The 21820-nt window shown below is 38.0% G+C and overlaps 1 protein-coding gene across 2 annotated transcripts in view; it reads left to right on the top strand.

The window, feature by feature from the left end:
• The window catches only part of KIF1B (kinesin family member 1B), a 142133-nt gene that overhangs the window by 26282 nt on the left and 94031 nt on the right, over positions 1-21820 (top strand). Inside the window, exons 4-14 of one of the 2 annotated variants that reach the window (XM_068986130.1) lie at positions 667-732; positions 1819-1997; positions 2576-2687; positions 6022-6099; positions 6809-6874; positions 7599-7616; positions 11880-11955; positions 15997-16075; positions 16848-16990; positions 18044-18085; positions 20818-21029. In XM_068986130.1, the coding sequence (XP_068842231.1) occupies positions 667-732; positions 1819-1997; positions 2576-2687; positions 6022-6099; positions 6809-6874; positions 7599-7616; positions 11880-11955; positions 15997-16075; positions 16848-16990; positions 18044-18085; positions 20818-21029 (1071 nt within the window). The remainder of the gene's footprint in view (positions 1-666; positions 733-1818; positions 1998-2575; positions 2688-6021; positions 6100-6808; positions 6875-7598; positions 7617-11879; positions 11956-15996; positions 16076-16847; positions 16991-18043; positions 18086-20817; positions 21030-21820) is intronic. The other variant, XM_068986131.1, reaches the window with a different exon arrangement.

Below are 21820 nucleotides of genomic sequence, written 5' to 3'. Positions count from 1 at the left end.
AATTAATGTATTCCACCAGAAATGTGACTGTGTAATGGACTGGCCTCTCATAACAGGGGTTGGAATCTGAAGGCAGAGGTAAAGGGGAGAAATTATAGAGTCAGAACTCTTCTTGAAAATACCTTCATTTACTTCCTTCAAATAGTGTGTGTTTTCCCTATACATGTATGTGTGTATGTATAAATTTATAATATATATAGTAACTGATAACATATAATAAAATTTATATATCATGATAAATAAGTGTGGAAATTAGTTTAATAGTAGTTTTACTTCTACAGTTATAATGCTCATGGTAGAGTCACAGTTAATTCTAGTATGATATGAGGCGTTGAATTCCCATGAAGCGAAATCAATGACACAATGATAGAAGAGACAATTCTCTTCACCTAAATGTGGCTTTCTTTCTAAGGGAATGTTGAGGTGATATTGTTGAGGGGAAATAGAGATTAGCTGAGAGGAATATTCCAAAATAGAGATTAGCTGAGAGGAATATTCCAAAATAGAGATTAGCTGAATATTCCAGACTTTCCTTTTATTTCATTCAAAGCATTTACCCTTGATGTTGATGCCATTAACATTTTGAAAAAGAGAAAAAAAATCTTGCTAATTCCTTTAACACTCATGGGTAAGTTCTGACTTATGCCTTTCGTTCTGCTCCTACAGTTATGTGAAGAGCTGTTTGAGAAAATCAATGACAACTGTAACGAAGAAATGTCTTACTCTGTAGAGGTGGGTATAGCTGTGGATTAAAAACAGTCCTCAGTGCTCCATTCCCTCAAATGCTACTTTTAAATAGTTCCAAATTATGACAGAGCTATAGATCACTTAACTATTTCCCCACTTCTGTACTTTGAGGCTATTTCTAAAGTTATGGTTAATATGAAGAATGTTGCAATTAAATCTTTGTTCAGAAATCTGTGGCTTATGGTATAGTTTAAATTCAAAGGGTAGGGAACATGACAATATGATTAAATTTTCGAACTTATAGGTAGTAGAAGAGGATGCCATTTTCTTTCTTATTATACAGAGTTCACAGGCCTTCTTAGAGCATAGGGTGGATCCCTGGTTGATATTTTGTTTTTCTTTACATTGGTGGGACCCCTACCCCCTCTCCTGTTTCTCTCCCTTGTTCACTCTGCTTCAGCCATTTCTGGAACACACCAGGAACATTTCTACCTCAGTGCTTTGTCACTTACATTTCTTTTGGCTGGAAATTTTCTTTCCAGGCTATCTTTTTGACTAAGTTTTAACACTACTAGAAATCTTATTTTCAGGCTTTTGAAGTAATTGTAATCCTCAGTTATTGACATCATACATTAGAAAAAAAGCCCTGTGAATAACTGATTTGTTGTTGTTTAGTCACTAAGTTGTGTCTGACTCTTTTGTGACCCCATGAACTATATGTAGCCCACCAGTCTCCTCTGTTCCTGGGATCTCCCAGGCAAGAATATTGAAGTGGGTTGCCATTTCCTTCTGCAGGGGATCTTCCCGACCCAGGGATCAAACCTGCGTCTCCTGCATTGGCAGGCGGATTCTTTACCACTGAGCCACCCGGGAAGCCCTAATAACTGATTACTAAAAGGGCTTTGCAAGTGGTACTAGTAGTAAAGAATCTGCCTGCCAGGGCAGGAGATGCAAGAGACATAGGTTTGATCCCTGAGTTGGGAAGATCCTTTACCACCAGTACTCAGTTATATCTGTGCTACTGGTAAGAGAATAAAAGGGACTGGAACTATGGCATTTCACATTGTAAAGGCTACTGATCACGAATTGTAGAGCTTTTAATAAAAGATGCAAAAATGAACATATTCCTAGGTGAGCTACATGGAAATTTACTGTGAAAGAGTACGAGACTTGCTGAACCCCAAAAACAAGGGTCATCTGCGTGTGCGTGAACATCCCCTTCTTGGCCCTTACGTGGAGGACCTGTCAAAGTTGGCAGTCACTTCCTACACAGACATTGCTGACCTCATGGACGCTGGGAACAAAGCCAGGTATGGGAGGAAACAGACTCATGATCGAGGTTTTTGGTACATTTTGAGTCCCTTGGTTCCTGGTTAAGGGTTTGAAACCACATTTATAGCTGTGGAAGTTGCTTTTACCGTGGAGTGCTCTGATCCTTTGGCTGTGCTGGAAAAGCAGTGGTCTCAGCATATTAGGTGTTCTTATCCAGAAAGCACACTACTGAACCACATTAGAACTTTGGTTAAGTTCTGTTGTTAGGTTTTGATCAAGTCATGGTAAAATGTTGGTCATCACATGCCTATGGTAGTAATTGATTTCTAGAATAATTGAGCACTTAATGAACAATAAAAATCAGATACCTTGGTGCTTTCTAAAGGTAGAGCTGGAGTATGAAAAACCATTCTGATGGGGTACCTTTGAAGTTGGAGGTAGCTTGATAGGATCACTAAATGTATTTAGAGCAGTTTTGTGGAAGTGGCAGGCAGTCTTGTAACATGAAGAAGTTTAAAACTATTGCTTGTGATTGTTATGCTTATAATTTGGAGGCTGCTGTCATTTTAACATTCATCTAAGGATTCCATTATGTGATCACCTTTATATTTTTTAGGACAGTGGCAGCTACCAACATGAATGAAACAAGTAGCCGTTCCCACGCTGTGTTTACCATTGTCTTCACCCAGAAGAAACATGATACTGAGACCAACCTTTCCACTGAGAAGGTAGGAAAACATCAGTGTCTGGGCTTGAGTTGTGTGGAATGGAGGTTTTCGTAAGCCCCTCCTGCTACCTTTGGATTTTGTGGAAGGGAGGAAAGTGCCCTTTTACTTAATGGAGGGTATCTTATACTTTATGCTTGTCATTTATATTCCACTCTATACCAGTTCTGAGTGTGGGTTTTTAAGTGAAATTGCAAGGTAGAAAATAAGAAACAAACCAAGACACTTGAGTCTCAAAAACTACTCCACGCAAGAGGGTTAAGCAGTTCTGTAGGGAAGAAAATCCTTCCTTTGTTTCTTGATTAGAACCTCTCAATTACCTTACTAACATCTTTGGTATATGTATTTTACTTTTTTGAGCTCTGATAATATTACTGTGGAATTAAACTGTTTAAGCAAACAAGATGTGTTTAATTTTTGGGGATAAAAATAACTATACTACATTTTTGGTGTTCTTCAAATGCCTGTGCTTGTTAATTTCTCATTTTCTATAGTGGTTGGCTAAATATAGTAAATTGGAATTAAATTGCTTGCTTTGGATCTTGGTTCTTCCATTTTTCAGCAGTGTTATGTTGGGCAAGTCACTTAAACTCTTTGCGCCTCAGTTTCTCTAACTTCATAGAATTGGTAAGGAGGAGTAAGTATTAATGTAGGTTAAGTGCATATATCTAATGCCTGGCACAGCATAGCCATTTAATAAATGTTAATTTTATTGGCATTACTATTAATAATAAACTTATGTTGACTTCTGTTCTGCCTACTTTCCTAAGTAGCATGCAGCTGGATTTTTAAATCTGAAGTTAGTTATTATACTGGCTCTTATGAAAGATCTTGCCTGAGAACTTTGTGAAGTCAATATCATTAAAAACTAAAATCACCTTTTACTTGATGACTTGTTTGTTTTTAGCTGAAGATTATTTTTTAAAAATATACTCTTTATATAAGTAATCAAACAGCTTGACACTGCTTAGCCAGAGGTTCTGTATTAATGTAATTTAGTAGTATTTTTCTGAATGGCACCAAGGAACATCCTGTGTGAAAGCATTTTTTTCTTTTCTTCCATGATGTCAGCTCTACAACAGTAATGATATTAACCCCATAATCATAGCTTCCTTGACAATCCATTTTGGATACTTTCCTGAAGCATTTTTAAAAAACCAACTTTATTGAGGTATTATTGAAGTACAATAAACCACACATATTTGGAGTATAAAACTGGATCAAATATATATATAGTAAGCCTCCCTCCCCCCATCTGCAAGGGATACTTTCCACGACCCTCAGTGGATGCCAGCAACTGCAGATAGTATCAAAACCCTTATATATATTGTTTTTTTCTCATACATGTATACCTGTTGTAAAGTTTAATTTATAAATTAGGGACATTAAGAGATTAACAATAGCAATAATAAAAATAGGACAATTATAACAGTATACTGTATATTGATATGTAAATGTTGTCTTTCTCACTCTCAAAATATCTTTTTGTACAAGCTTAGTGCCTTTTCCTTCTTAACAAAGCAGTTATCACACAGTGTGGTCATAACTTTTGCAGCCTGAAGTTCAGCAGTGAAAATTAAGAGGGATTTCTTTTTCCCTCTTTACAATTTCATGAATAGAAGATTTATTGCTACCGTAGATAGTAGCAACCTCAGCATACACTTAAGAGAAGCTCTGTATTTATATGTCAAAGGCTTCTTTTTGGCATACCTGAATTATCAGTATTACTGCTTTTGTGTTTTGGGACCACTATTAAAATAAGGGTCACTTGGACACCAGAACTGTGATACCCCAAGAGCTAATCTGGTAACTGAGATGGCTACTAAGGTACTGATTAGTGGGATACGCTGGATAAAGGGGTGGTTGCATCCCGGGGGATGGAGTGAGATTTCTTCATGCTACTTAAAATGACACACAACTTAAAACCTATGAATTGTTTGTTTTTGGAGTTTTCCATTTAATACTCACCAAAGATCCACTAGAAAAGGGATAGGCTACCTACTCCAGTATTCTTGCGCTTCCCTTGTGGCTCATCTGGTAAAGAATCTGCCTGCAATAAGGAGGACCTGGGTTCAATCCCTGGGTTGGGAAGATCCCCTGAAGAAGGGAAAGGCTACCCACTCCAGTGTTCTGATCTGGAGAATTCCGTGGACTATATAATCCATGGGGTAGCAAAGAGTCGGACACGACTGAGCGACTTTCACATAGTTGACCATGGATAACTGAAACCATGGGAAGTGAAATGAGATATAAGGAGGGGGCTACTGTACACCTGTGAAACTGGTACCACAGTTTAGATCATGAGAATTTCTGTTATCCTAAAGAGTTGCCTCATGCTCCTTTGTAATCTCTTCCACTCTCATCCTCAGGCCATCTCTGATTGGCTTTTTGTCACTATAGATTAGTTTACACTTTCCAGAGTTTTATATAAATAGAATCATATGGTATGTATTATTTTCAGCCTGGCTTCTTTCAACTTAGCATAATGGTTTTGAGATTCATCTGTGTTGTTGTATGTATCAATAGTTCACTCATTTCCATGACTGATTAGTATTCCGTTGTGTAGATATCTCACAGTTTGCTCATTAATTCATCTGTTGATGGGCATTAAATTGTTTCCAGTTTTTTTATCATTACAAATGAAGATGCCATAAACATTTGTGTACATAAAAGTCTTTGTGTGTGTGCTTGTTTTTTTTTTTTAATTAATTTTTTTAATTTAATTTTAAAATCTTTAATTCTCACATGTGTTCCCAAACATGAAACCCCCTCCCACCTCCCTCCCCATAACATCTCTGTGGGTCATCCCCATGCACCAGCCCCAAGCATGCTGTATCCTGCGTCAGACATAGACTGGCGATTCAATTCTTACATGATAGTATACATGAAGTGTGCTTGTTTTTTGTTTTTCTTGGTAAATAACTAGTAGGATGGTTGAGTCTTACGGTCAGTTTTTGTGCAGATTCTTAAGACTCTGCCAAACTGCTTTCAAAAGCGATCATATCATTTTGCATTCCCATCAACAGTATGAGAATTTTAGTTGCTAAAGCTTTGTTTTTAATATGTCACTTAATGGGTTAATGAGTTTTATGTATTTTTATGACATAGCATTTTAAGATGTGTTTATTCTGAAATTCTTTTAAACTAAGATAATTGCTGTGAACTTTTTTTGCATGCTGTTTAAATTGACTGCCATATATTTGTCTTCCTGTGCCACATATGAGGCCTAATTAACCTTTTTAGTGTTCTCTATGCCTTAATCTTTTAATTTCTTACCTCTAAATGTTTTCTGCTTCTCCCTTGCTTATTTTTTAATTGCCTCAATGTTCTTTACCAGGTCAGTAAAATCAGCTTGGTGGATCTAGCAGGAAGTGAACGAGCTGATTCAACTGGTGCCAAAGGGACTCGATTAAAGGTATTTATTTTACCAAGTAAATAGCCTAGTCCATAAATGCTCTATGACACAGGTTAGCAAGCTATGGCCAGTAGGACAAATCTAGCCCACTGTCTGTTTTCATAGATAAAATTTCCTTGGGACACAGCTGCATCTATTCATGTCTGTGGCTGCTTTCGTGCTATAATGATAGGGTTGAGAAGTTGCAGCAGAGGCTGAGCGGCCCACAAAACCATTGACACAAGAAATTTTCCGACTTCTGACTTGTAACTTCAGTGCAAGATATGTTACATGATAATAGTTAAGGAGGACTTCGTAGTCAAGGTGAAAATTGAATTGTATTTCGAGGAATGGTTAGAATTTGGTTAGATGGAAGTAAGGGACAATTAGAAAACAATACACAAATCCAGATGTGAGAACAAGCATGGTCTTTTCTAGAGATTTGCTTAACAAGAGGAGAAATTGCACATCAGTGAGTTGTGGGAAGAAGGTGCATCTGTTTTTCAAGCACAGACATCATAATGATAATTGAGGACTATGAGTTAGGCATGTGGTCTTGGCCTGTCAAAAGTGGAGAGGAGAAAAAATTGAGGGTTAAAGAAGGTTTTTAGAACTTGTGGTCATAAATAAAAAACAATGCTAGCATATGGCTAGCTATATTTTATGTTATCATGTATGATGTGGCAATAGTTATTTATCATAATTCTTTTATATTTGATATTGATTTCAGGAAGGAGCAAATATTAATAAGTCTCTTACAACTCTGGGTAAAGTCATTTCAGCCTTGGCAGAGGTGGTAAGTGTTACACTTCATTATAAGGGAAAGTTTGTCTACTCAGCAAATGTTCTTGACTAATATTTTATGATTGCTCATAAAGGGTATTATCTTCTTTCCTTTTATATAATGTCTTTCTCTCTTTAGAGCTTTTCAGATAAGATAGTAGGTATGGCACACTTTGACTTTGTACTAAAAATAAAAGCGATTAAGGCGAATGAAAGTAAATGTAGATCTGTAAAGGCTAGAATTAAACTAGGTCTTTGCAAAGATCTAAAGTTTGGCTGCTTGAGCCTTATTTTGTAGCTCCTGTAAGAGCAAGTATATTTATTGCATATTATTTTCTATGTGATCTTTTCTAAATAGGACACTGTACATTTTGGAGTATTTTGAGCAATTTTCTTTGGCAAACGCTGTTGATTTGTGGCCCAATAAACTATATTTTAAAATAGTTTTATTTTTTCTTATTTCTTAGAATTAAAACGAAGCCCCATATACAAAAATAGTTGAAACAATTTTTGTATAAGGGGCTTCGTTATTTAGGTTAGAAGCTAAAGAAGTGCTGGTTACTTTATGCTCTAGTACCTCATTTGAATCTCTAAAAAGGATTAAATGTTTTCTTGCTTGTCTCTGAGAAGTGATATTCAATTTACAACTTAAAAAAATTTTTTTAATGACTTAAAATATTTTCTGTTTGGAGGCTTATCCTGTGTTCTCATTCTCTTTTAAATGCTTTTCCCTGTAGGATAATTGCACCAGCAAGGTATGGTGGGGCTTGGTAGAAATGATCTAGCTGTATAATCAGTTGCTGATTTTAAATCCTCAGCAGGATGCTTGGAGGCATAAGTAGGAATGGAAACTTCAAGAAGCATTATATTTGTTTTCTAGCTCTGGAATTTAGAATTGCTATTTAGGGTGACTGAATCATGAGACAGCACACCAATACAAAGAGGTTTAAGAAAAATGTAGCTATCATTTCAAGAAGCCAGCTATGTTTTAGAATGGTGCCCATAAGAATTTTATTTTATTACTCTTAGGAGGCATATCGGAGAAGGCAGTGGCACCCCACTCCAGTACTCTTGCCTGGAAAATCCCATGGAGGGAGGAGCCTGATAGGCTGCAGTCCATGGGGTCGCTAAGAGTCGGACATGACTGAGTGACTTCACTTTCATGCACTGGAGAAGGAAATGGCAACCCACTCGAGTGTTCTTGCCTGGAGAATCCCAGGGACTGGGGAGCCTGGTGGGCTGCCACCTATGGGGTCGCACAGAGTTGGACACGACTGAAGTGACTTAGCAGTAGGAGGCATATAGGTGACTGCCATATAGGTTTTATACCATGAAGAGTCATGGATTATTTACATTATTAAATTTTTTTCTTATTCTTTGGTTATACATAAATTGAAGGCTCTAAGATCAAATTAAATTTCTGTTTTTAACTGTTAAAATGTTTCCAGAAAACATTGTTTGCGTTCTTATTAATCCAGATACAATAGATTTTTCTTTTCTTCATATTTCTATAGAGATATTCTAAAATTTATTAATACTCTTTTGCATAAATAATAGGGCACTTAACAGTTTGATCTGAATCACGAGTATCATGGGGGAGAGAGGCAGTGTCTGCTTTGAAATATTTTTAAATATATAGATTTGCATATTCTCTAGTTCTATAAAAATATTTTAAAAAGTGCTGGTTTTCTGGGTTTTTGCTTTTTGTTTTGTTCTGTTCATTGGACAGAGCTGCCTGAGACTAAAACATCTCTCTGCTATTTGATATAATGCATGTTTGGATATTCTTCCAATGTCTAATCTAGGTCCTGGAACAATGAAAACTTAAAATTTAGTGATTATTCTAGCTTGTCCTGTCCATTTGATCATCTGTTTACATCTGTATCAACCAGAGGAAAAGTTTACAAAGTATTTTTTCCATGATTTCCCTCACTGATCTATGTCACAAAATTTTGCAAATGATCTTTTATAATCTGTTTTATAAAACCCAGTTTAGTACTCTGTGTCTGTGTCATAAACTGTAACAGGTCAGAAATAAATGTTAATTTTTATATAACAAGCATGATTTTTGGTGAATTAAGATATATCGTTATTTTCAATGGGAAGAGAAACAGGATTATTTCCATCCATACTTAAATAGTATTTTTTAGTGAGGTTAGTGATCTAAGTAAAGCTTGTTATGTAGTGGCTGAAACACTTATTTTTTTAAAAAATTGTGGATGTGAGACCAGGAGATTAATTTGTATGAGAGCGAGCAGAGAAGAAATGGCTAAAGTTCTGGGATATTTTTAAATGGAAAAGATTGAAGTGCTATTTATACTTCTTCATTTAGCTACTCCTTCTTAGTTTAGCCTAATTGACAGAAATGAATATGGAACATTTTAGAATCTGACACTGCTTACTTATTTTTACAGTTCTGTTGGCAGTCATTGTAATTGGCATACTTTAAATCTTGCAGCATTTTCAGTAATAAGGATAGGCAAAGTGAAGTGTTTAGATGCAGTGGGGAACGGAGAGGATAAACTGAGGTTTCAGGCCCCAAGAATTTCATGTGGAATGAAAGTCCCACTCAGCTATGAATGACCGAGAGGATTAATTCTCCCTAAAGGTCTGTGTAACTTAGAAATACAACCTGCTGTGGGAAATGATGTCCTCATAGGTGAATGTGTCTGTGGGTGGAGCTGGATGAGATGTTGTTCAGTCACTAAGATGACTTAGCCTGACTCTTTGCTACCCCATTGACTGCAGCATGCCAGGCTTCCACCTGTCCTTCACTATCTCTGGGAGTTTGCTCAGGTTCATGTCCATTGAGTTGGTGATGCTATTCAGCCATCTCAAGATGTAGGGGACATGTTTGATGAGATGGAATTCAAGTACCAACTTGCCTACTTCTTTTCCTTCCAACAAATCAGAAGTCAGCTACTTAGTACTGTTCTTCTGAATACCCAGGATTTAGCAAGAATTAGATCATGCTCAATAACCTCAGATATGCAGATGCACCACCCTTATGGCAGAAAGTGAAGAGGAACTGAAGGAGCCTCTTGATGAAAGTGAAAGAGGAGAGTGAAAAAGCTGGCTTAAAACTAAACATTCAAAAAACGAAGATGATGGCATCTGGTCCCATCACCTCATGGCAAATAAATGGGGAAACAATGGAAACAGTGACAGACTTTATTCTCTTGGGCTCGAATATCACTGCAGATGGTGACTGCAGCCATGAAATTAAAAGACGTTTGCTCCTTGGAAGAAAAGCTATGACAAACCTAGAAAGCATATTAAAAAGCAGAGACGTTGCTTTGCTGACAAAGGTCCATCTAGTCAAAGCTATGGTTTTCCCACTAGTCATTTATGAATGTGAGAGTTGGACTATAAAGAAAGCTGAGTGCCAAAGAATTGATGCTATTGAACTGTGGTGTTGGAGAAGACTCTTGCGAGTCCCTTGAACTGCAAGGATATCAAAGTAGTCGATCCTAAAGGAAATCAGTCCTGAATATTCATTGGAGGGACTGATGCTGAAGCTCTAGTACTTTGGGCACCTGATGTGAAGAATGGACTCATTGGAAAAGACCCTGATGCTGGGAAAGATTGAAGGCAGGAGGAGAAGGGAATGACAGAGAATGAGATGGTTGGATGGCATCACTGACTCAATGGACACGAGTTTGAGCAAGCTCCAGGAGTTGGTGATGGACAGGGAAGCCTGGTGTGCTTCAGTCCATGGGGTCACAAACAGTCAGACACGACTTAGTGACTGAACTGAACTGAGGTCATCCTTAGTTTAATATGACCTCAGATTATGCTAGGAATAGATTATTAAACTGCTGTTACCGGGGAGATGCCCATCAGTGAAACCTGGCTTTCCCCTTAGTAACGTCTTTAATTATCACCACACAGTAGTCAGCCAGCAGATGTTGGAGTAGCCAAAGCATTTGCATTGTGTTTTACTTTCAGAGGGTATAATTTCCTTCATCTCAGCACTGATTTTGCATTGGTGTCTTTTGCTTTATCCTGTGATAATGAGATGGGCCATGGAGAGAGTAGTACAAGGAAACTTTTTATAAATATAGAAACTTTATCTTGCAGTCTCTCTAAATCTCATGATCTGCAAATTGCATCGCTTTCTTAGACCTTTTCACTTTGACTCCTAATTCTAATGGTCAGATTTATTTTTGACATAATTTCCTTTTAAAGAAACCTAGTATGTTTTACAATGTAAGAGTTATGAGATATGCAATAACCACCTTGATGATTTGGTGGTTGACCAGATAAATTTATTAAATGAGTTGCTCCTACACATCCAACCTGGAATGCACAAGATTCATATTTGCCCCTCTGTAAAAGTAAAAATTATTATTTGAGGTTTGCTATTAGATGATATTAAAAAAATCATTGTTAATTTTGTTAAGTGTGAGAGTGGTCTTATAGTTACTTTTTTCTTTTTTGTTAAGTCTTTCTCTGTTAGAGATATGTTCCTGAAGTATTTTTAGGTGAAATGTGGATTTTCTTTAGAGCCCTATACAAGCTATAAATGACAGGATATTAGATAATAGTGTTATATTGGTGTTAAATTTCCTAACTTTGGTCATTGAACTGTGGCTGTGTAAGAGAATGTCCTTATCTGCCGAAGTGTTTAGGGATAAAAGGGCATAGGGTCTGTAGTTTCCTCCAGAACGGTTCAGAAAGAAAAAAATGTAGGAAAGACTTTGAGTGAAATTGAAATGTGATTGGTGAAATATTGATAATGGTCAGAGCTGCGTGATGGATATATGGTAGTTCATTAGGGTAGTCTCCAAACTGCTGTGAATACTGTAAATTTTTCAGAATAAAATATAAGAAATAATTTATTGAATGAGCTTTGGGTTTTGTGAAGAACTGAAGCTGTGAGTGTTAAATTTCAACAGTGATGGCACCCCACTGTAATTTAGTTTACTTGGAAATTTTAGTCTGGTTTGCCTTCCATCTGAATTATTCCTATCTAACAATGCTAAGAAAGGCTAAGGCCATTTCTTTCTGTTTAATAGAGTAAGAAGAAGAAGAAAACTGATTTTATTCCCTACAGAGATTCTGTACTTACTTGGCTCCTTCGAGAAAATCTAGGTATGTAATCATCTTTTTAAAGGTGTGAAATCATCCTTTTGAAGCTGTTTACCAATTATCTTCATGGTTCATTTTGCTGTGTGTCTGCTTTTTGAGAAGAATAATCTGTTACTAACTTGAGTGATCTTTCTCTTTTTTCATTTTTACTCTTGATTTAAGTTGGTTGAATTTGCTTACCTTAATTGTATTTATTTATTTATACCAGTTTTTTTGAGATATAATTGACCATACAGAACTGTATAAATTGAAGGTATGCAGCATAATGATTTGGCTTACACACATTGTGAAATGATTATCACAATAAGTTTAGTGAACATCCGTTATCTTGTATAGATTAAACAAATTAAAGAAATAGGAAAATAATTTTTGTTGTGATGAGAACTCAAGATTTACTCTCTCAACAACTTTCATATATAACATGGTCGTCGTTCAGTCGCTTAGCATGTCTGACTCTCTGCAACTCCGTGAACTGCAGCACACCAGGCTTCCCTGTCCTTCATTATCTCCTGGAGCTTGCTCAAACTCATATCCATTGATTTGGTGATGCCATCCAAACATCTCATTCTCTGTCATCCCCTTCTTCTCCTGCCTTCAATCTTTCCCAGCACTGGGGTCTTTTTTAATGTGTTGGCTCTGTGCATCAGGTGGCCAAAGTGTTGGAGCTTCAGCTTCATATATAACGTACTGCAGTGTTAATTATATTTATTGTGTTGTAGATTATATTCCTAGTATTTATTTATCTTATAACTGGAAGTTTGTACCTTTGGACTACATTCATCTAATTTCCCCTCTGCCCTAACCACTGCCGCTGTAACGAGTCTATTCTCTTTTTCCATGTTTGTTTGTTTTTGAAGTATAGTTGAGCTACAGCACTCTGTTAGTTCCTGTTACACAAAAAACAATTTGGTATTTCTATGCATTTCAAACAAATCACCAATAAGTCTACTTAATGATATGTTACCATACAAAGATGTTATGTAGTTATTCACTGTATGTCCCAGCTGTACATTGCTGTCTTTATATGTGGATTATGTTGAATTATTGATCTAAGTTCATGCACTTTAACAACCCAGCCTTTTTACTGCTCCTCCAACTCATGTTTAATGTTTTAACACCATATTTTATATCTTTTGTTTTGTGTATCCCTTAACTCTTTATTGAGGATAGAGATGATTTTACTACTTTTGTCTGTTAACCTTCCTACTTGCTTTATACATGACTGATTTACTACCTTTACTGTATATTTGCCTTTACCAATGAGATTTTTCCTTTTGTAGTTTTCATGTTTTTTTGTGGACTTTTCTTTTTTACTTAGAGAAGTCCCTTTAACATTTCTTGTAAAACTGGTTTGGTGGTGCTGAACTCTTTTAGCTCTTGCTTAAATGTAAAAATTTTGTTATCTCCATCAAATCTGAATGAAAGCCTTTCCAGCTAGAGATGATTAGTTATAGGTTTTTCCCTTTCATCATTTTAAATATGTTGTGCCGCTCCCTTCTAGAGAGTTTCTTCTGGAAAGTCAGCTGATAGCCTTACAGTAACTTGTTTCTTTTCCCTTGCTGCTTTTAATATTCTCTCCTTATCTTTAATTTTTGCCATTTTAATTACATTGTGTCTAGAGTGATGCTCTTTGGGTTGATCCTGTTTGGGACTCTCTGTGCTTCCTGGATGTCTTTTTTCTTCCCCAGGTTAGGGAAGTTTTCATCTATTATATCTTCAAATGTGTTCTCTCCCTCTTCTCCTTGGGCAGCCTTGTGTTTGTACACTTGTTGTTGTACCAGGGGTCTCTTAAACCATCCTCATTTCTTCTTATTCTTTTTTCTGTTCAGCCTTAGTTATTTCCACGATTCCATCTTCCAACTCCCTGATCCATTCCTCTGTATCATCTAATCTACTGTTGATTCCTTCTAGTGTATTATTCATTTCAGTTATCCTTCATTTTTTTTTTTTTGGTTCTTCTTTATATTTTCTAACTCTTGTTAAAAACTTCTAACTTGCTATTCTGTTCATTTAGTCTTCTCCCAAGTTCTTTGAACATCTTTACAATCATTACCATGAACTCTCTATTTGGTAGACTGCCTTTTCCACTTAGTTCTTCTAGGGTTTTATCTTGGTCCTTCGTTTTGAACATATTTCTCTGTTGCCTCATTTTGCCTAATTTATTGTTTTTATTTGTGTGTATCAGGTAGGTTGGTTAGGTGTCCTGACCTTGGAGAAGTGGCCTTTTTTAGGACATGTCCTGTGTATCCCAGTGGTGCACTTCCCTCTGGTCACCAGAGCTGTATGCTCTAGGGGTGTCCCATGTTTGGGCAGCATGTGTCCTTCTGTTGTGGCAGGCTGGCTGCTGTGGGAAGTCTGGGAGGTGTGGCTGACCTCTGTTCTGGTTGGTTTCTGGGCCCTGTGTTGTGTGGAGGCTGCCATCCGTTGGTGGGTGGGGCTGAGTTCTGGAGTGGGTGGTTCCAAGGCTGGGGGCCTGGATGTGTTGTCAGTCTGCTGGCAGGCAGGGCCAGTTCCTGACAGGATGCTTGCAGAATCTGGTGTTCCAAAGCTCGTGTTGGTATGCCGGTGAGTAGGGCTAGGTCCTAGAGTAGCTGCAGGGTCCAGGGTGTCTTGGAGCTGGTATTGGCCTGCTGGCAGTTGGGACTGGAGCCCAGGACATCCTGGGGCTAGTGCCAGCCTGTTGGTGGGCAGAGCTGGAGCCCAGGTCTCTGACTGTAGGGCCCTAGGGGTCCTTGGGGCCGGGGCTAGTGCCAGTGTGCTGGTGTGGGGTAGGGCGCAGGTCCTGGACACTCAGGTAGACAGGACTGGGTGGCTGTGGGTTCTGGGGTCTTAAGACAGCAGACCTGCTGGTGGGTAAGGCAAGTCCCAGCACTTATCAGCTAGAGGGAGAATTCCAAAGTGGAACTTTCTGTGCCAGTGTCCTTGTGGTAGAACGAGCTCCCCAAATTGGCTGCCGCCAGGGAGCACTCCTGCCTCTTGTCCTCCAGGATCAGCCCAGGGGTCTGACCTAGTCTCCTTTCAGGTTACTGCCTCTGCCCTGGGTCCCGGGGCACGTGAGATTGTGTGTGTGCTCCTTAAGAGTGGAGTCTCTCTTCCCACAGCCCTCTGGCTTTCCCAAAAGTAAGCCCCGCTGGGCTTCAAATCAAACTTTCTGGGGGCTTATCTTTTGGTGCAGGAGCTCATGGGGAGCTTGGACCCCTTGCTCTTTGCAGAGAACCTTTGCAGTTGTCATTATCCTCATTTGTGGCTCAACCATGCAGGGCTGTGGGTCTTGACCGTTCCATATCTCTACCCCACCTACCTGTCTCCTTGTGATTCCTTCTTTAGTTTTAGGACTTTCCTGCTAGTCGTTTGATTTTTCTTACCAATAGTTGCTTTGTAAATAGTTGTTATTTTGTGTGCCTGTGGAAAGAGGTGAGCTCAGGGTCTTGCTGCTCTGCCATCTTAGCTACTAGAGTAACCAGAGTGCTACTTTTAGTGAGCATTTTTAATATCTTTCCTGTGATATTATTGCCCACCTTTAAATCAGGGTTTGCTCCCATGTCTTGTTTACTTTAGGACATGAACTGTGTAGTAGTTGTTTATCTGACCACACACCTGCTTCAAACTGTTGTTCCTTTTTGAAAACCCCATGCTCCTTTGAGAGAGAGGCATGTAATCAGATGTAACTCCTCTTTGCTGATGTTTTTGGATCTTTTACCTGTCGTTCACTGTTCTTTTAGCCCCTTTCCCTCTTTCTTGATAAGGAGGGAGTGATTAGCTGTGTTACATGTTGCTGATGGAAGGAAGTGGCTGAGAATGGCTATTCATGTCACCAGTGACTTTCATATCATTAAGAGTGGCTCTAGTGGAGTGTCTAGGGAAACTGGACACAGTACATCCAGACACCAAGATTTACATGTAACGATGCCTGGCCTGGGGACATTTTAAAAATTTACTGATTAAATCTTAGAATCCGAGGTTTTGCTGTCTGACTGGACACATTCAATGAAGTTTTTTTATAAAACAAGTATGATTTGAGATAATCATGATTCATCTTTTTAGGTGGCAATTCTCGGACTGCAATGGTTGCTGCTCTGAGCCCAGCTGATATCAACTATGATGAAACTTTGAGCACTCTGAGGTACTCCCGTTTGATCTCAATAGTTAATGAAAACACAGTGTTTCCCATAAGTCATCTTGTTAGGCCATGGGTTGTCTTATGCTGTATGGGTAGTTGCTTGAGTAAACAATGACCCATCCCTTTTATAACAGGGAACACACATACACACATACAAACCTGTCTATACTTTTCAGTTTCATTGAGAAAAGCAGGAACTTTTTCATAGAAAAGATATTAAATTTGCTCTAGTGAGATTTTGGGGTAACTTTTAGATAATAGTAAAAACTTCTTAAAATATTTTCTATAGAAAGAAGTGTCCCCTTCTCATGTTTGTCATTATAGAAGTGCTTACTCACATCATAACAAATAATAAAGTTATGAGTACATGTAATATTTTAAAAATTACTGACAGAATGTTCACTAATAGGATAGTTTTGTATGTGATTAGGTTCAATTACATTAATCTGGAATTTTCAACTTTTCTCTCATCAAAAAAATTTTTGATATAATGGAAGAAACACTAGATAGTCTAATAAGTTAGTTTTGAGATATATTTTGATATTAGTCTCTGATATTTATTTCCTTTGTGATCTTGAGGAAGTCACTTAGATTCATTGGAGCCTTTTCCCACATCTTTATAAGGTATAAAAATAATGCTTTCTACATATGTATTTTTACTAAGGCTCATAAAAATGTGTAAACACTCAAGCTGTTTTTAGAAATAATGGTATGTTACTTATGAGAAGTAGAGCATTTAAGGAATGGCAAAAATGTGTCTTCTTTTTGGATCTAGATATGCAGATCGTGCAAAACAAATTAAATGTAATGCTGTTATCAATGAGGACCCCAATGCCAAACTGGTTCGTGAATTAAAGGAGGAGGTGACACGGCTGAAGGACCTTCTTCGTGCTCAGGGGCTGGGAGATATTATTGATAGTAAGTGAATTAAGGACCAGCACAAAATCTGTTCCTTTCTAGGGCTCTTAAACTTAGAGTTAAGGAACTTGGTGACAAAGAGTTTTTGGGTTTTTCTTAACCTTTTAAGAAGTCAATTGAGGGTAGTCCCCTGGTGGCATAGTGGTTAGGATTTTTGGCTTTTACTGCTGTGGCCCAGGTTCAATCCTTGGTCAGGGGAACCAAGATCCCACAAGCTGTACAGCACGCCCACCCCAAGAGCTCATTGAAAATGATCTCAGAATTTCTTTTATGTACCCATGTATCAGATTTTGAACTCATGAAATTACTTTTTAAAATGTTATATATCAAAAAAAAATGTTATATATCATTACTTATATTTGTTATTGGATTTCTATTTTAGATCAGCAGTGAAGTTTATTAGGAATGTTTATTCTCACTGCGAAGTTAATCACTTCATAAAATTGTTACTTCAATTTTTTGTTTTTTGTGTTTTGGGTTTCTTTGGATTAATGTAGTAGTAATACTGAATATATTTGTAAGAGACCCACCATTCCAGTCTCCTTTCTGATAAGATTTACCTTTGAGTGGTTAAATGCCCCCCAACTCACTCCTTATAAATTTATGAAGGGGCAAATAACCAAATCCTGTCAAGTTCAAGAATTAGACTTCCAGAGAGTCTTACAATGTTGTCTTAAAATGACTCTCTAACCTCAGTGATCTGCCTACAAAATGTCTAATCAGAAGTTCTCCTGAGGGAGTTAACTAGAATATTCAGTATAATGGTATATGAGTTTACTTAATAAAGCATATTTTTATTTTTTGAGTTTCAGATTAATATTATTATTTGGCATTTTAATAAGATTTTCAAGGCCTCTTCTAATTTAGTTCTTCTTACTGATTAACACCTGAATTTAAATGAATACATACTGTTTGTAAAATGGTAGTATGTTATTTCTAAGTGTTAATTATTTTCAGCTTCCCAAATACCAAATACTGCTCTGTTCCCTTTCTATGTCACTACTGAACCTGAACTTTGACCCTTTTTGTATTTTCCCTCTTGCTTACCTTCAGTTGATCCGTTGATCGATGATTACTCGGGAAGTGGAGGCAAATGTGTGTATCTCATGTATTGGTGGTTTCCAGTACTCTGACTTGCTACTCTGCCTCTGCTGGCTCAGCCTTAAGATGAGCTTTGCATGTCAGCGAGCCTAACAGGGAAATCCCAGACAGAGCATAGTAGATTCAGAAATTATTCCTATTTTTGTACTTTTCCATTAGCAGAGCAGACTTTGCTGAATTTCAGTCTGTGGCTTGAATTAGGTCAAGAGGCTTAAAAACCTCTTGTTGCTTTACTCTTTAGTTTTTCCACTTTAGTTTTGTGTGATTAAATTGAATCCAAACTCATAGATGGTGATGGTAGTGATGACAGCAGCTCACATGTATTGAGTGTTTATAATGTGCCAGGACCTATTCCAGGTATCCTGAATATATTATCTCTTTTAAACCTGTCAGTGACTCGCACAAAGTTCCTTTTTCACCTGTTTTGCCAACGAGGACACTGCTGCCTGGAGTGGCTAGTTTGCACTAAATGAGATCCCGTGGTTTCTATGTGGTCAGACTGGATAGTGTAACTAAGAGCCCTCATTTTTAATCATTATGGCACTTTTTTGGCCTCTTGATCCCTCACGGTCTGATTACTTATTAGAAAAATCCTTTTAAAATAGCTAACTCTGAGCCTTAGTGTATATATAATTGAAAGAAGTCACTTCTAGTTGGCCAAATCTCTGGGCTGGAGTAGCTCTGTGATGTTGGATTAGCACTCACCTGTGCTTATGCCAAGCATATTTCCCCCAGATCTTGGACCTCAGCTTACTTAATGATTAGGTAAACTTTTTTACTCATTCATGAATTACAAATTAAATTTTTTAAAACTTGGGTGTCAAAAATGTGTGCTTGAAATGAGGACTTTTTATAAAGGGATCAGACCTCATTACTCTCTCCATATCTATCACTCTTTTAATCCAACTCATAAATAACTCATAAATAAATGAAGAATCTTGATTTGGGGGTGATTCAGTTTTAGATTTTTGTTGGTTTGTTTGTTTCTGTGGTAGGTCATGTGATAGGGCTTGGCAAACACAGGAGAAGCCCAGTGCAGCCCTGGCTGCTGTCTTGAGTTTCAGCCTCGAAGGCCCTGTAATGTCCTAACCCACAGCAACTCTTGGACTGTAACTGCTCTGTCTGAGATTTCCGAAGCCAGCTGGTTCTGGTGTGGGAAAGACACCCTTTGTTCTTGCTTTTGTGCTGCTGGTGCTGCTGCTGCCAGCTTGTTGCCTCACTTTTTCTGAGCAGTTGTGCCATCTCCCAAAAAGCTATGCATGACTGAGTTTTAATTCTGTGTCCATGCAGGAGAGCATCCCTGACAACTGAGTTTCCGTTTCGATCGCTGCACTTAATGCCTTATAGGGCTTGCATGTGTCAGCTGGACCTGCCAACCTGTTCTTCCCTACCTTGCTGCTACCACCTGGTGGCTAATTTTTTGCAACATTTCCTACCCCCTCTCCCTTTTAAAATTTGCTTGTTTTCCTATGTTCTATTTTTGCAGATGGTGGTTCTCAAACTGTCTTGAAGCAACCACTGGTTTTAAGGGGATTCAGGAAATGGCTTTGATTAAGTTCACATGGGATAGACTCAGAGAAAACTAATAATATTTTTTCTGACTCTTTGTATTGACTCATATCCTTTAAGGAAAATTTACTTAGTTTTGATATGAATTTTGAGTAGTATAGATTTTCTTACATATAAACATGAGCTAATTTAAAAATAAGAACACACCAGTACCTATGGATTTCCTCTGGTGCCTACTGGAGAAAGATGACTGATGAAGAAAAGTACAAATGGCAATTTAATGAATTTGTTGTTTGTGGCTCTTTTTACCAAAACTAAGTTTAAAAGCAAAACTCAGAATTCTGTTAAAGACTTAAGTAAATGAAAGTATCTCCCTAAAACTTGCATATCATACTAGGAACTCGGCTTCCCTGTGACTCATGGTCATTCTGTTAGGCAAAGTGAGAGCCTTACTTAAATTAGTAGATAATTAGCTTTAATTTTTGCTTACTCCAATAGATGAACATGAGCTACACCGGATTTAATAATTGGCTCATTGTTCACTCATTGTTCATCCCTGTTGAGGTAATTAGCTCTGAGTTCTTAGCCAGGACTTATACAAGACTCCTGTAGTTTCTGCACTTACCTCTTCTTTTTTTAAAAGGTATATTTAAAAAATGCTTGTTAGCATACAAAGAACACTACTAAGTGCTCAGATTTTTGTTTTAATGTAACATTTTCTTGGGAGTTTTTCCCGAGTCCCTTAAGATACTGGGCCAGGCTGATGTGTATTGATATTGACAGATAAATGATAATTTTTTTTCCTTTGCTGTTAGAACTACTGGCATTTAACAGTTGTGTTAACCTAAGACATTACAGATTTGGAGCTGTGGATAGGATGGAAGGCAGGTAGCCTGGTTGTGTGGGGACAGGGCTTCAGCAGTGTCCTTGGAGGCTCTGTGCCCCTCTATTAGATGCAGTGTTAACCCTCACTGGACTTTCTAGTTTCTAAATTTAGGACTAGTTCTTAACCTCTCCAATGCCAGTATTAAAAACAAAACAGTTATGTTTGAGAACTGCCATCTAGAACAATAACTTGTCTTTGTATCATAACTTGTCTTTGTCTTACCGCTTTAATGCTCTCCTTTCTTACACTGGTGTTCCTTCCTGTCTTTTTCCTTCTGCTGCTCCTTTCCTCTTTTCTACTTTTTCTGCCTTCCCTTCTTTCTATCTCCTAGATCTGAAAGATTTTCAGAACAATAAGCATAGGTACTTGCTAGCCTCTGAGAATCAACGTCCTGGCAATTTTTCCACAGCATCCATGGGGTCCCTTACTTCATCTCCATCTTCCTGCTCACTTAATAGTCAGGTGGGCTTAACATCTGTGACCAGTATTCAGGAGAGAATCATGTCTACACCTGGAGGAGAGGAAGCCATCGAACGTCTGAAGGTAGGTAGTACCTACTCAGACTCAATGGAAGGTATTCTGTGTCATTCTACAAGACAAAGTAAGGATAAGAAACCATTGAGATGTTGGTTCAGGACATGAAAGAACTTTCTGACTCTCAGAAGTGTCCTGAAATTACTGCTTTGTAAGGTGATTAATTTCTTTTCACCAGAATGCTTGAGTCTGACATGGCTAGGCAGGGATGGGAGGGAGAGTTGCATGGGCAGGTCAGAGGTTGGCCAGGCAAGGTAACAAATAAGTAGGTGTGTCCGTCTGTCATGTCCATAAGTAGATATGTCCATAGTTTATAAGTCATGGTGAAATCGTTTAGTTAGAAACTTCATTGGAAACTAATTAATTAAACATTTGGTTTCTTTGGAAGATGAAATTCCGCAAAGCACAGAATCTGCTTCTGTTAGTAAAATATGTAATCAAAAGAAGGTTTGCACATTTGAGTAGCTATACCAGCTTTATTCAGAGACACATGAAATTATATTTTCTGGAAGTTCATGGAAAGCCCTGTCATCACTGCAGTGGAAGGGCTGCCCCTCCTGTGCAGGTGCACACAGGTCACGGATCTTAGTGCTGGTGCCATGTACTGGAGTCCCATGTGTGCAGGTCACCCGCTATGCCACCCAGCGGCTGACTCTTTGAGGTACTTTCTTGTCTCTCTCCGTGAATATGAATGTTATTCCCCCTCTGTGACTACAAAGAGAGCAGACAGTTGTCACCTGTGGTGCCATCCATCACTTCATCGTGACAGCAACACAAATGCCTTTTCTTTCCCTGCTTGT

Source organism: Capricornis sumatraensis, chromosome 14 (genome assembly GCF_032405125.1).
Source record: "Capricornis sumatraensis isolate serow.1 chromosome 14, serow.2, whole genome shotgun sequence".
Lineage (NCBI taxonomy): Eukaryota > Metazoa > Chordata > Mammalia > Artiodactyla > Bovidae > Capricornis > Capricornis sumatraensis.
This window is presented reverse-complemented; position numbering and strand designations above follow the sequence as displayed.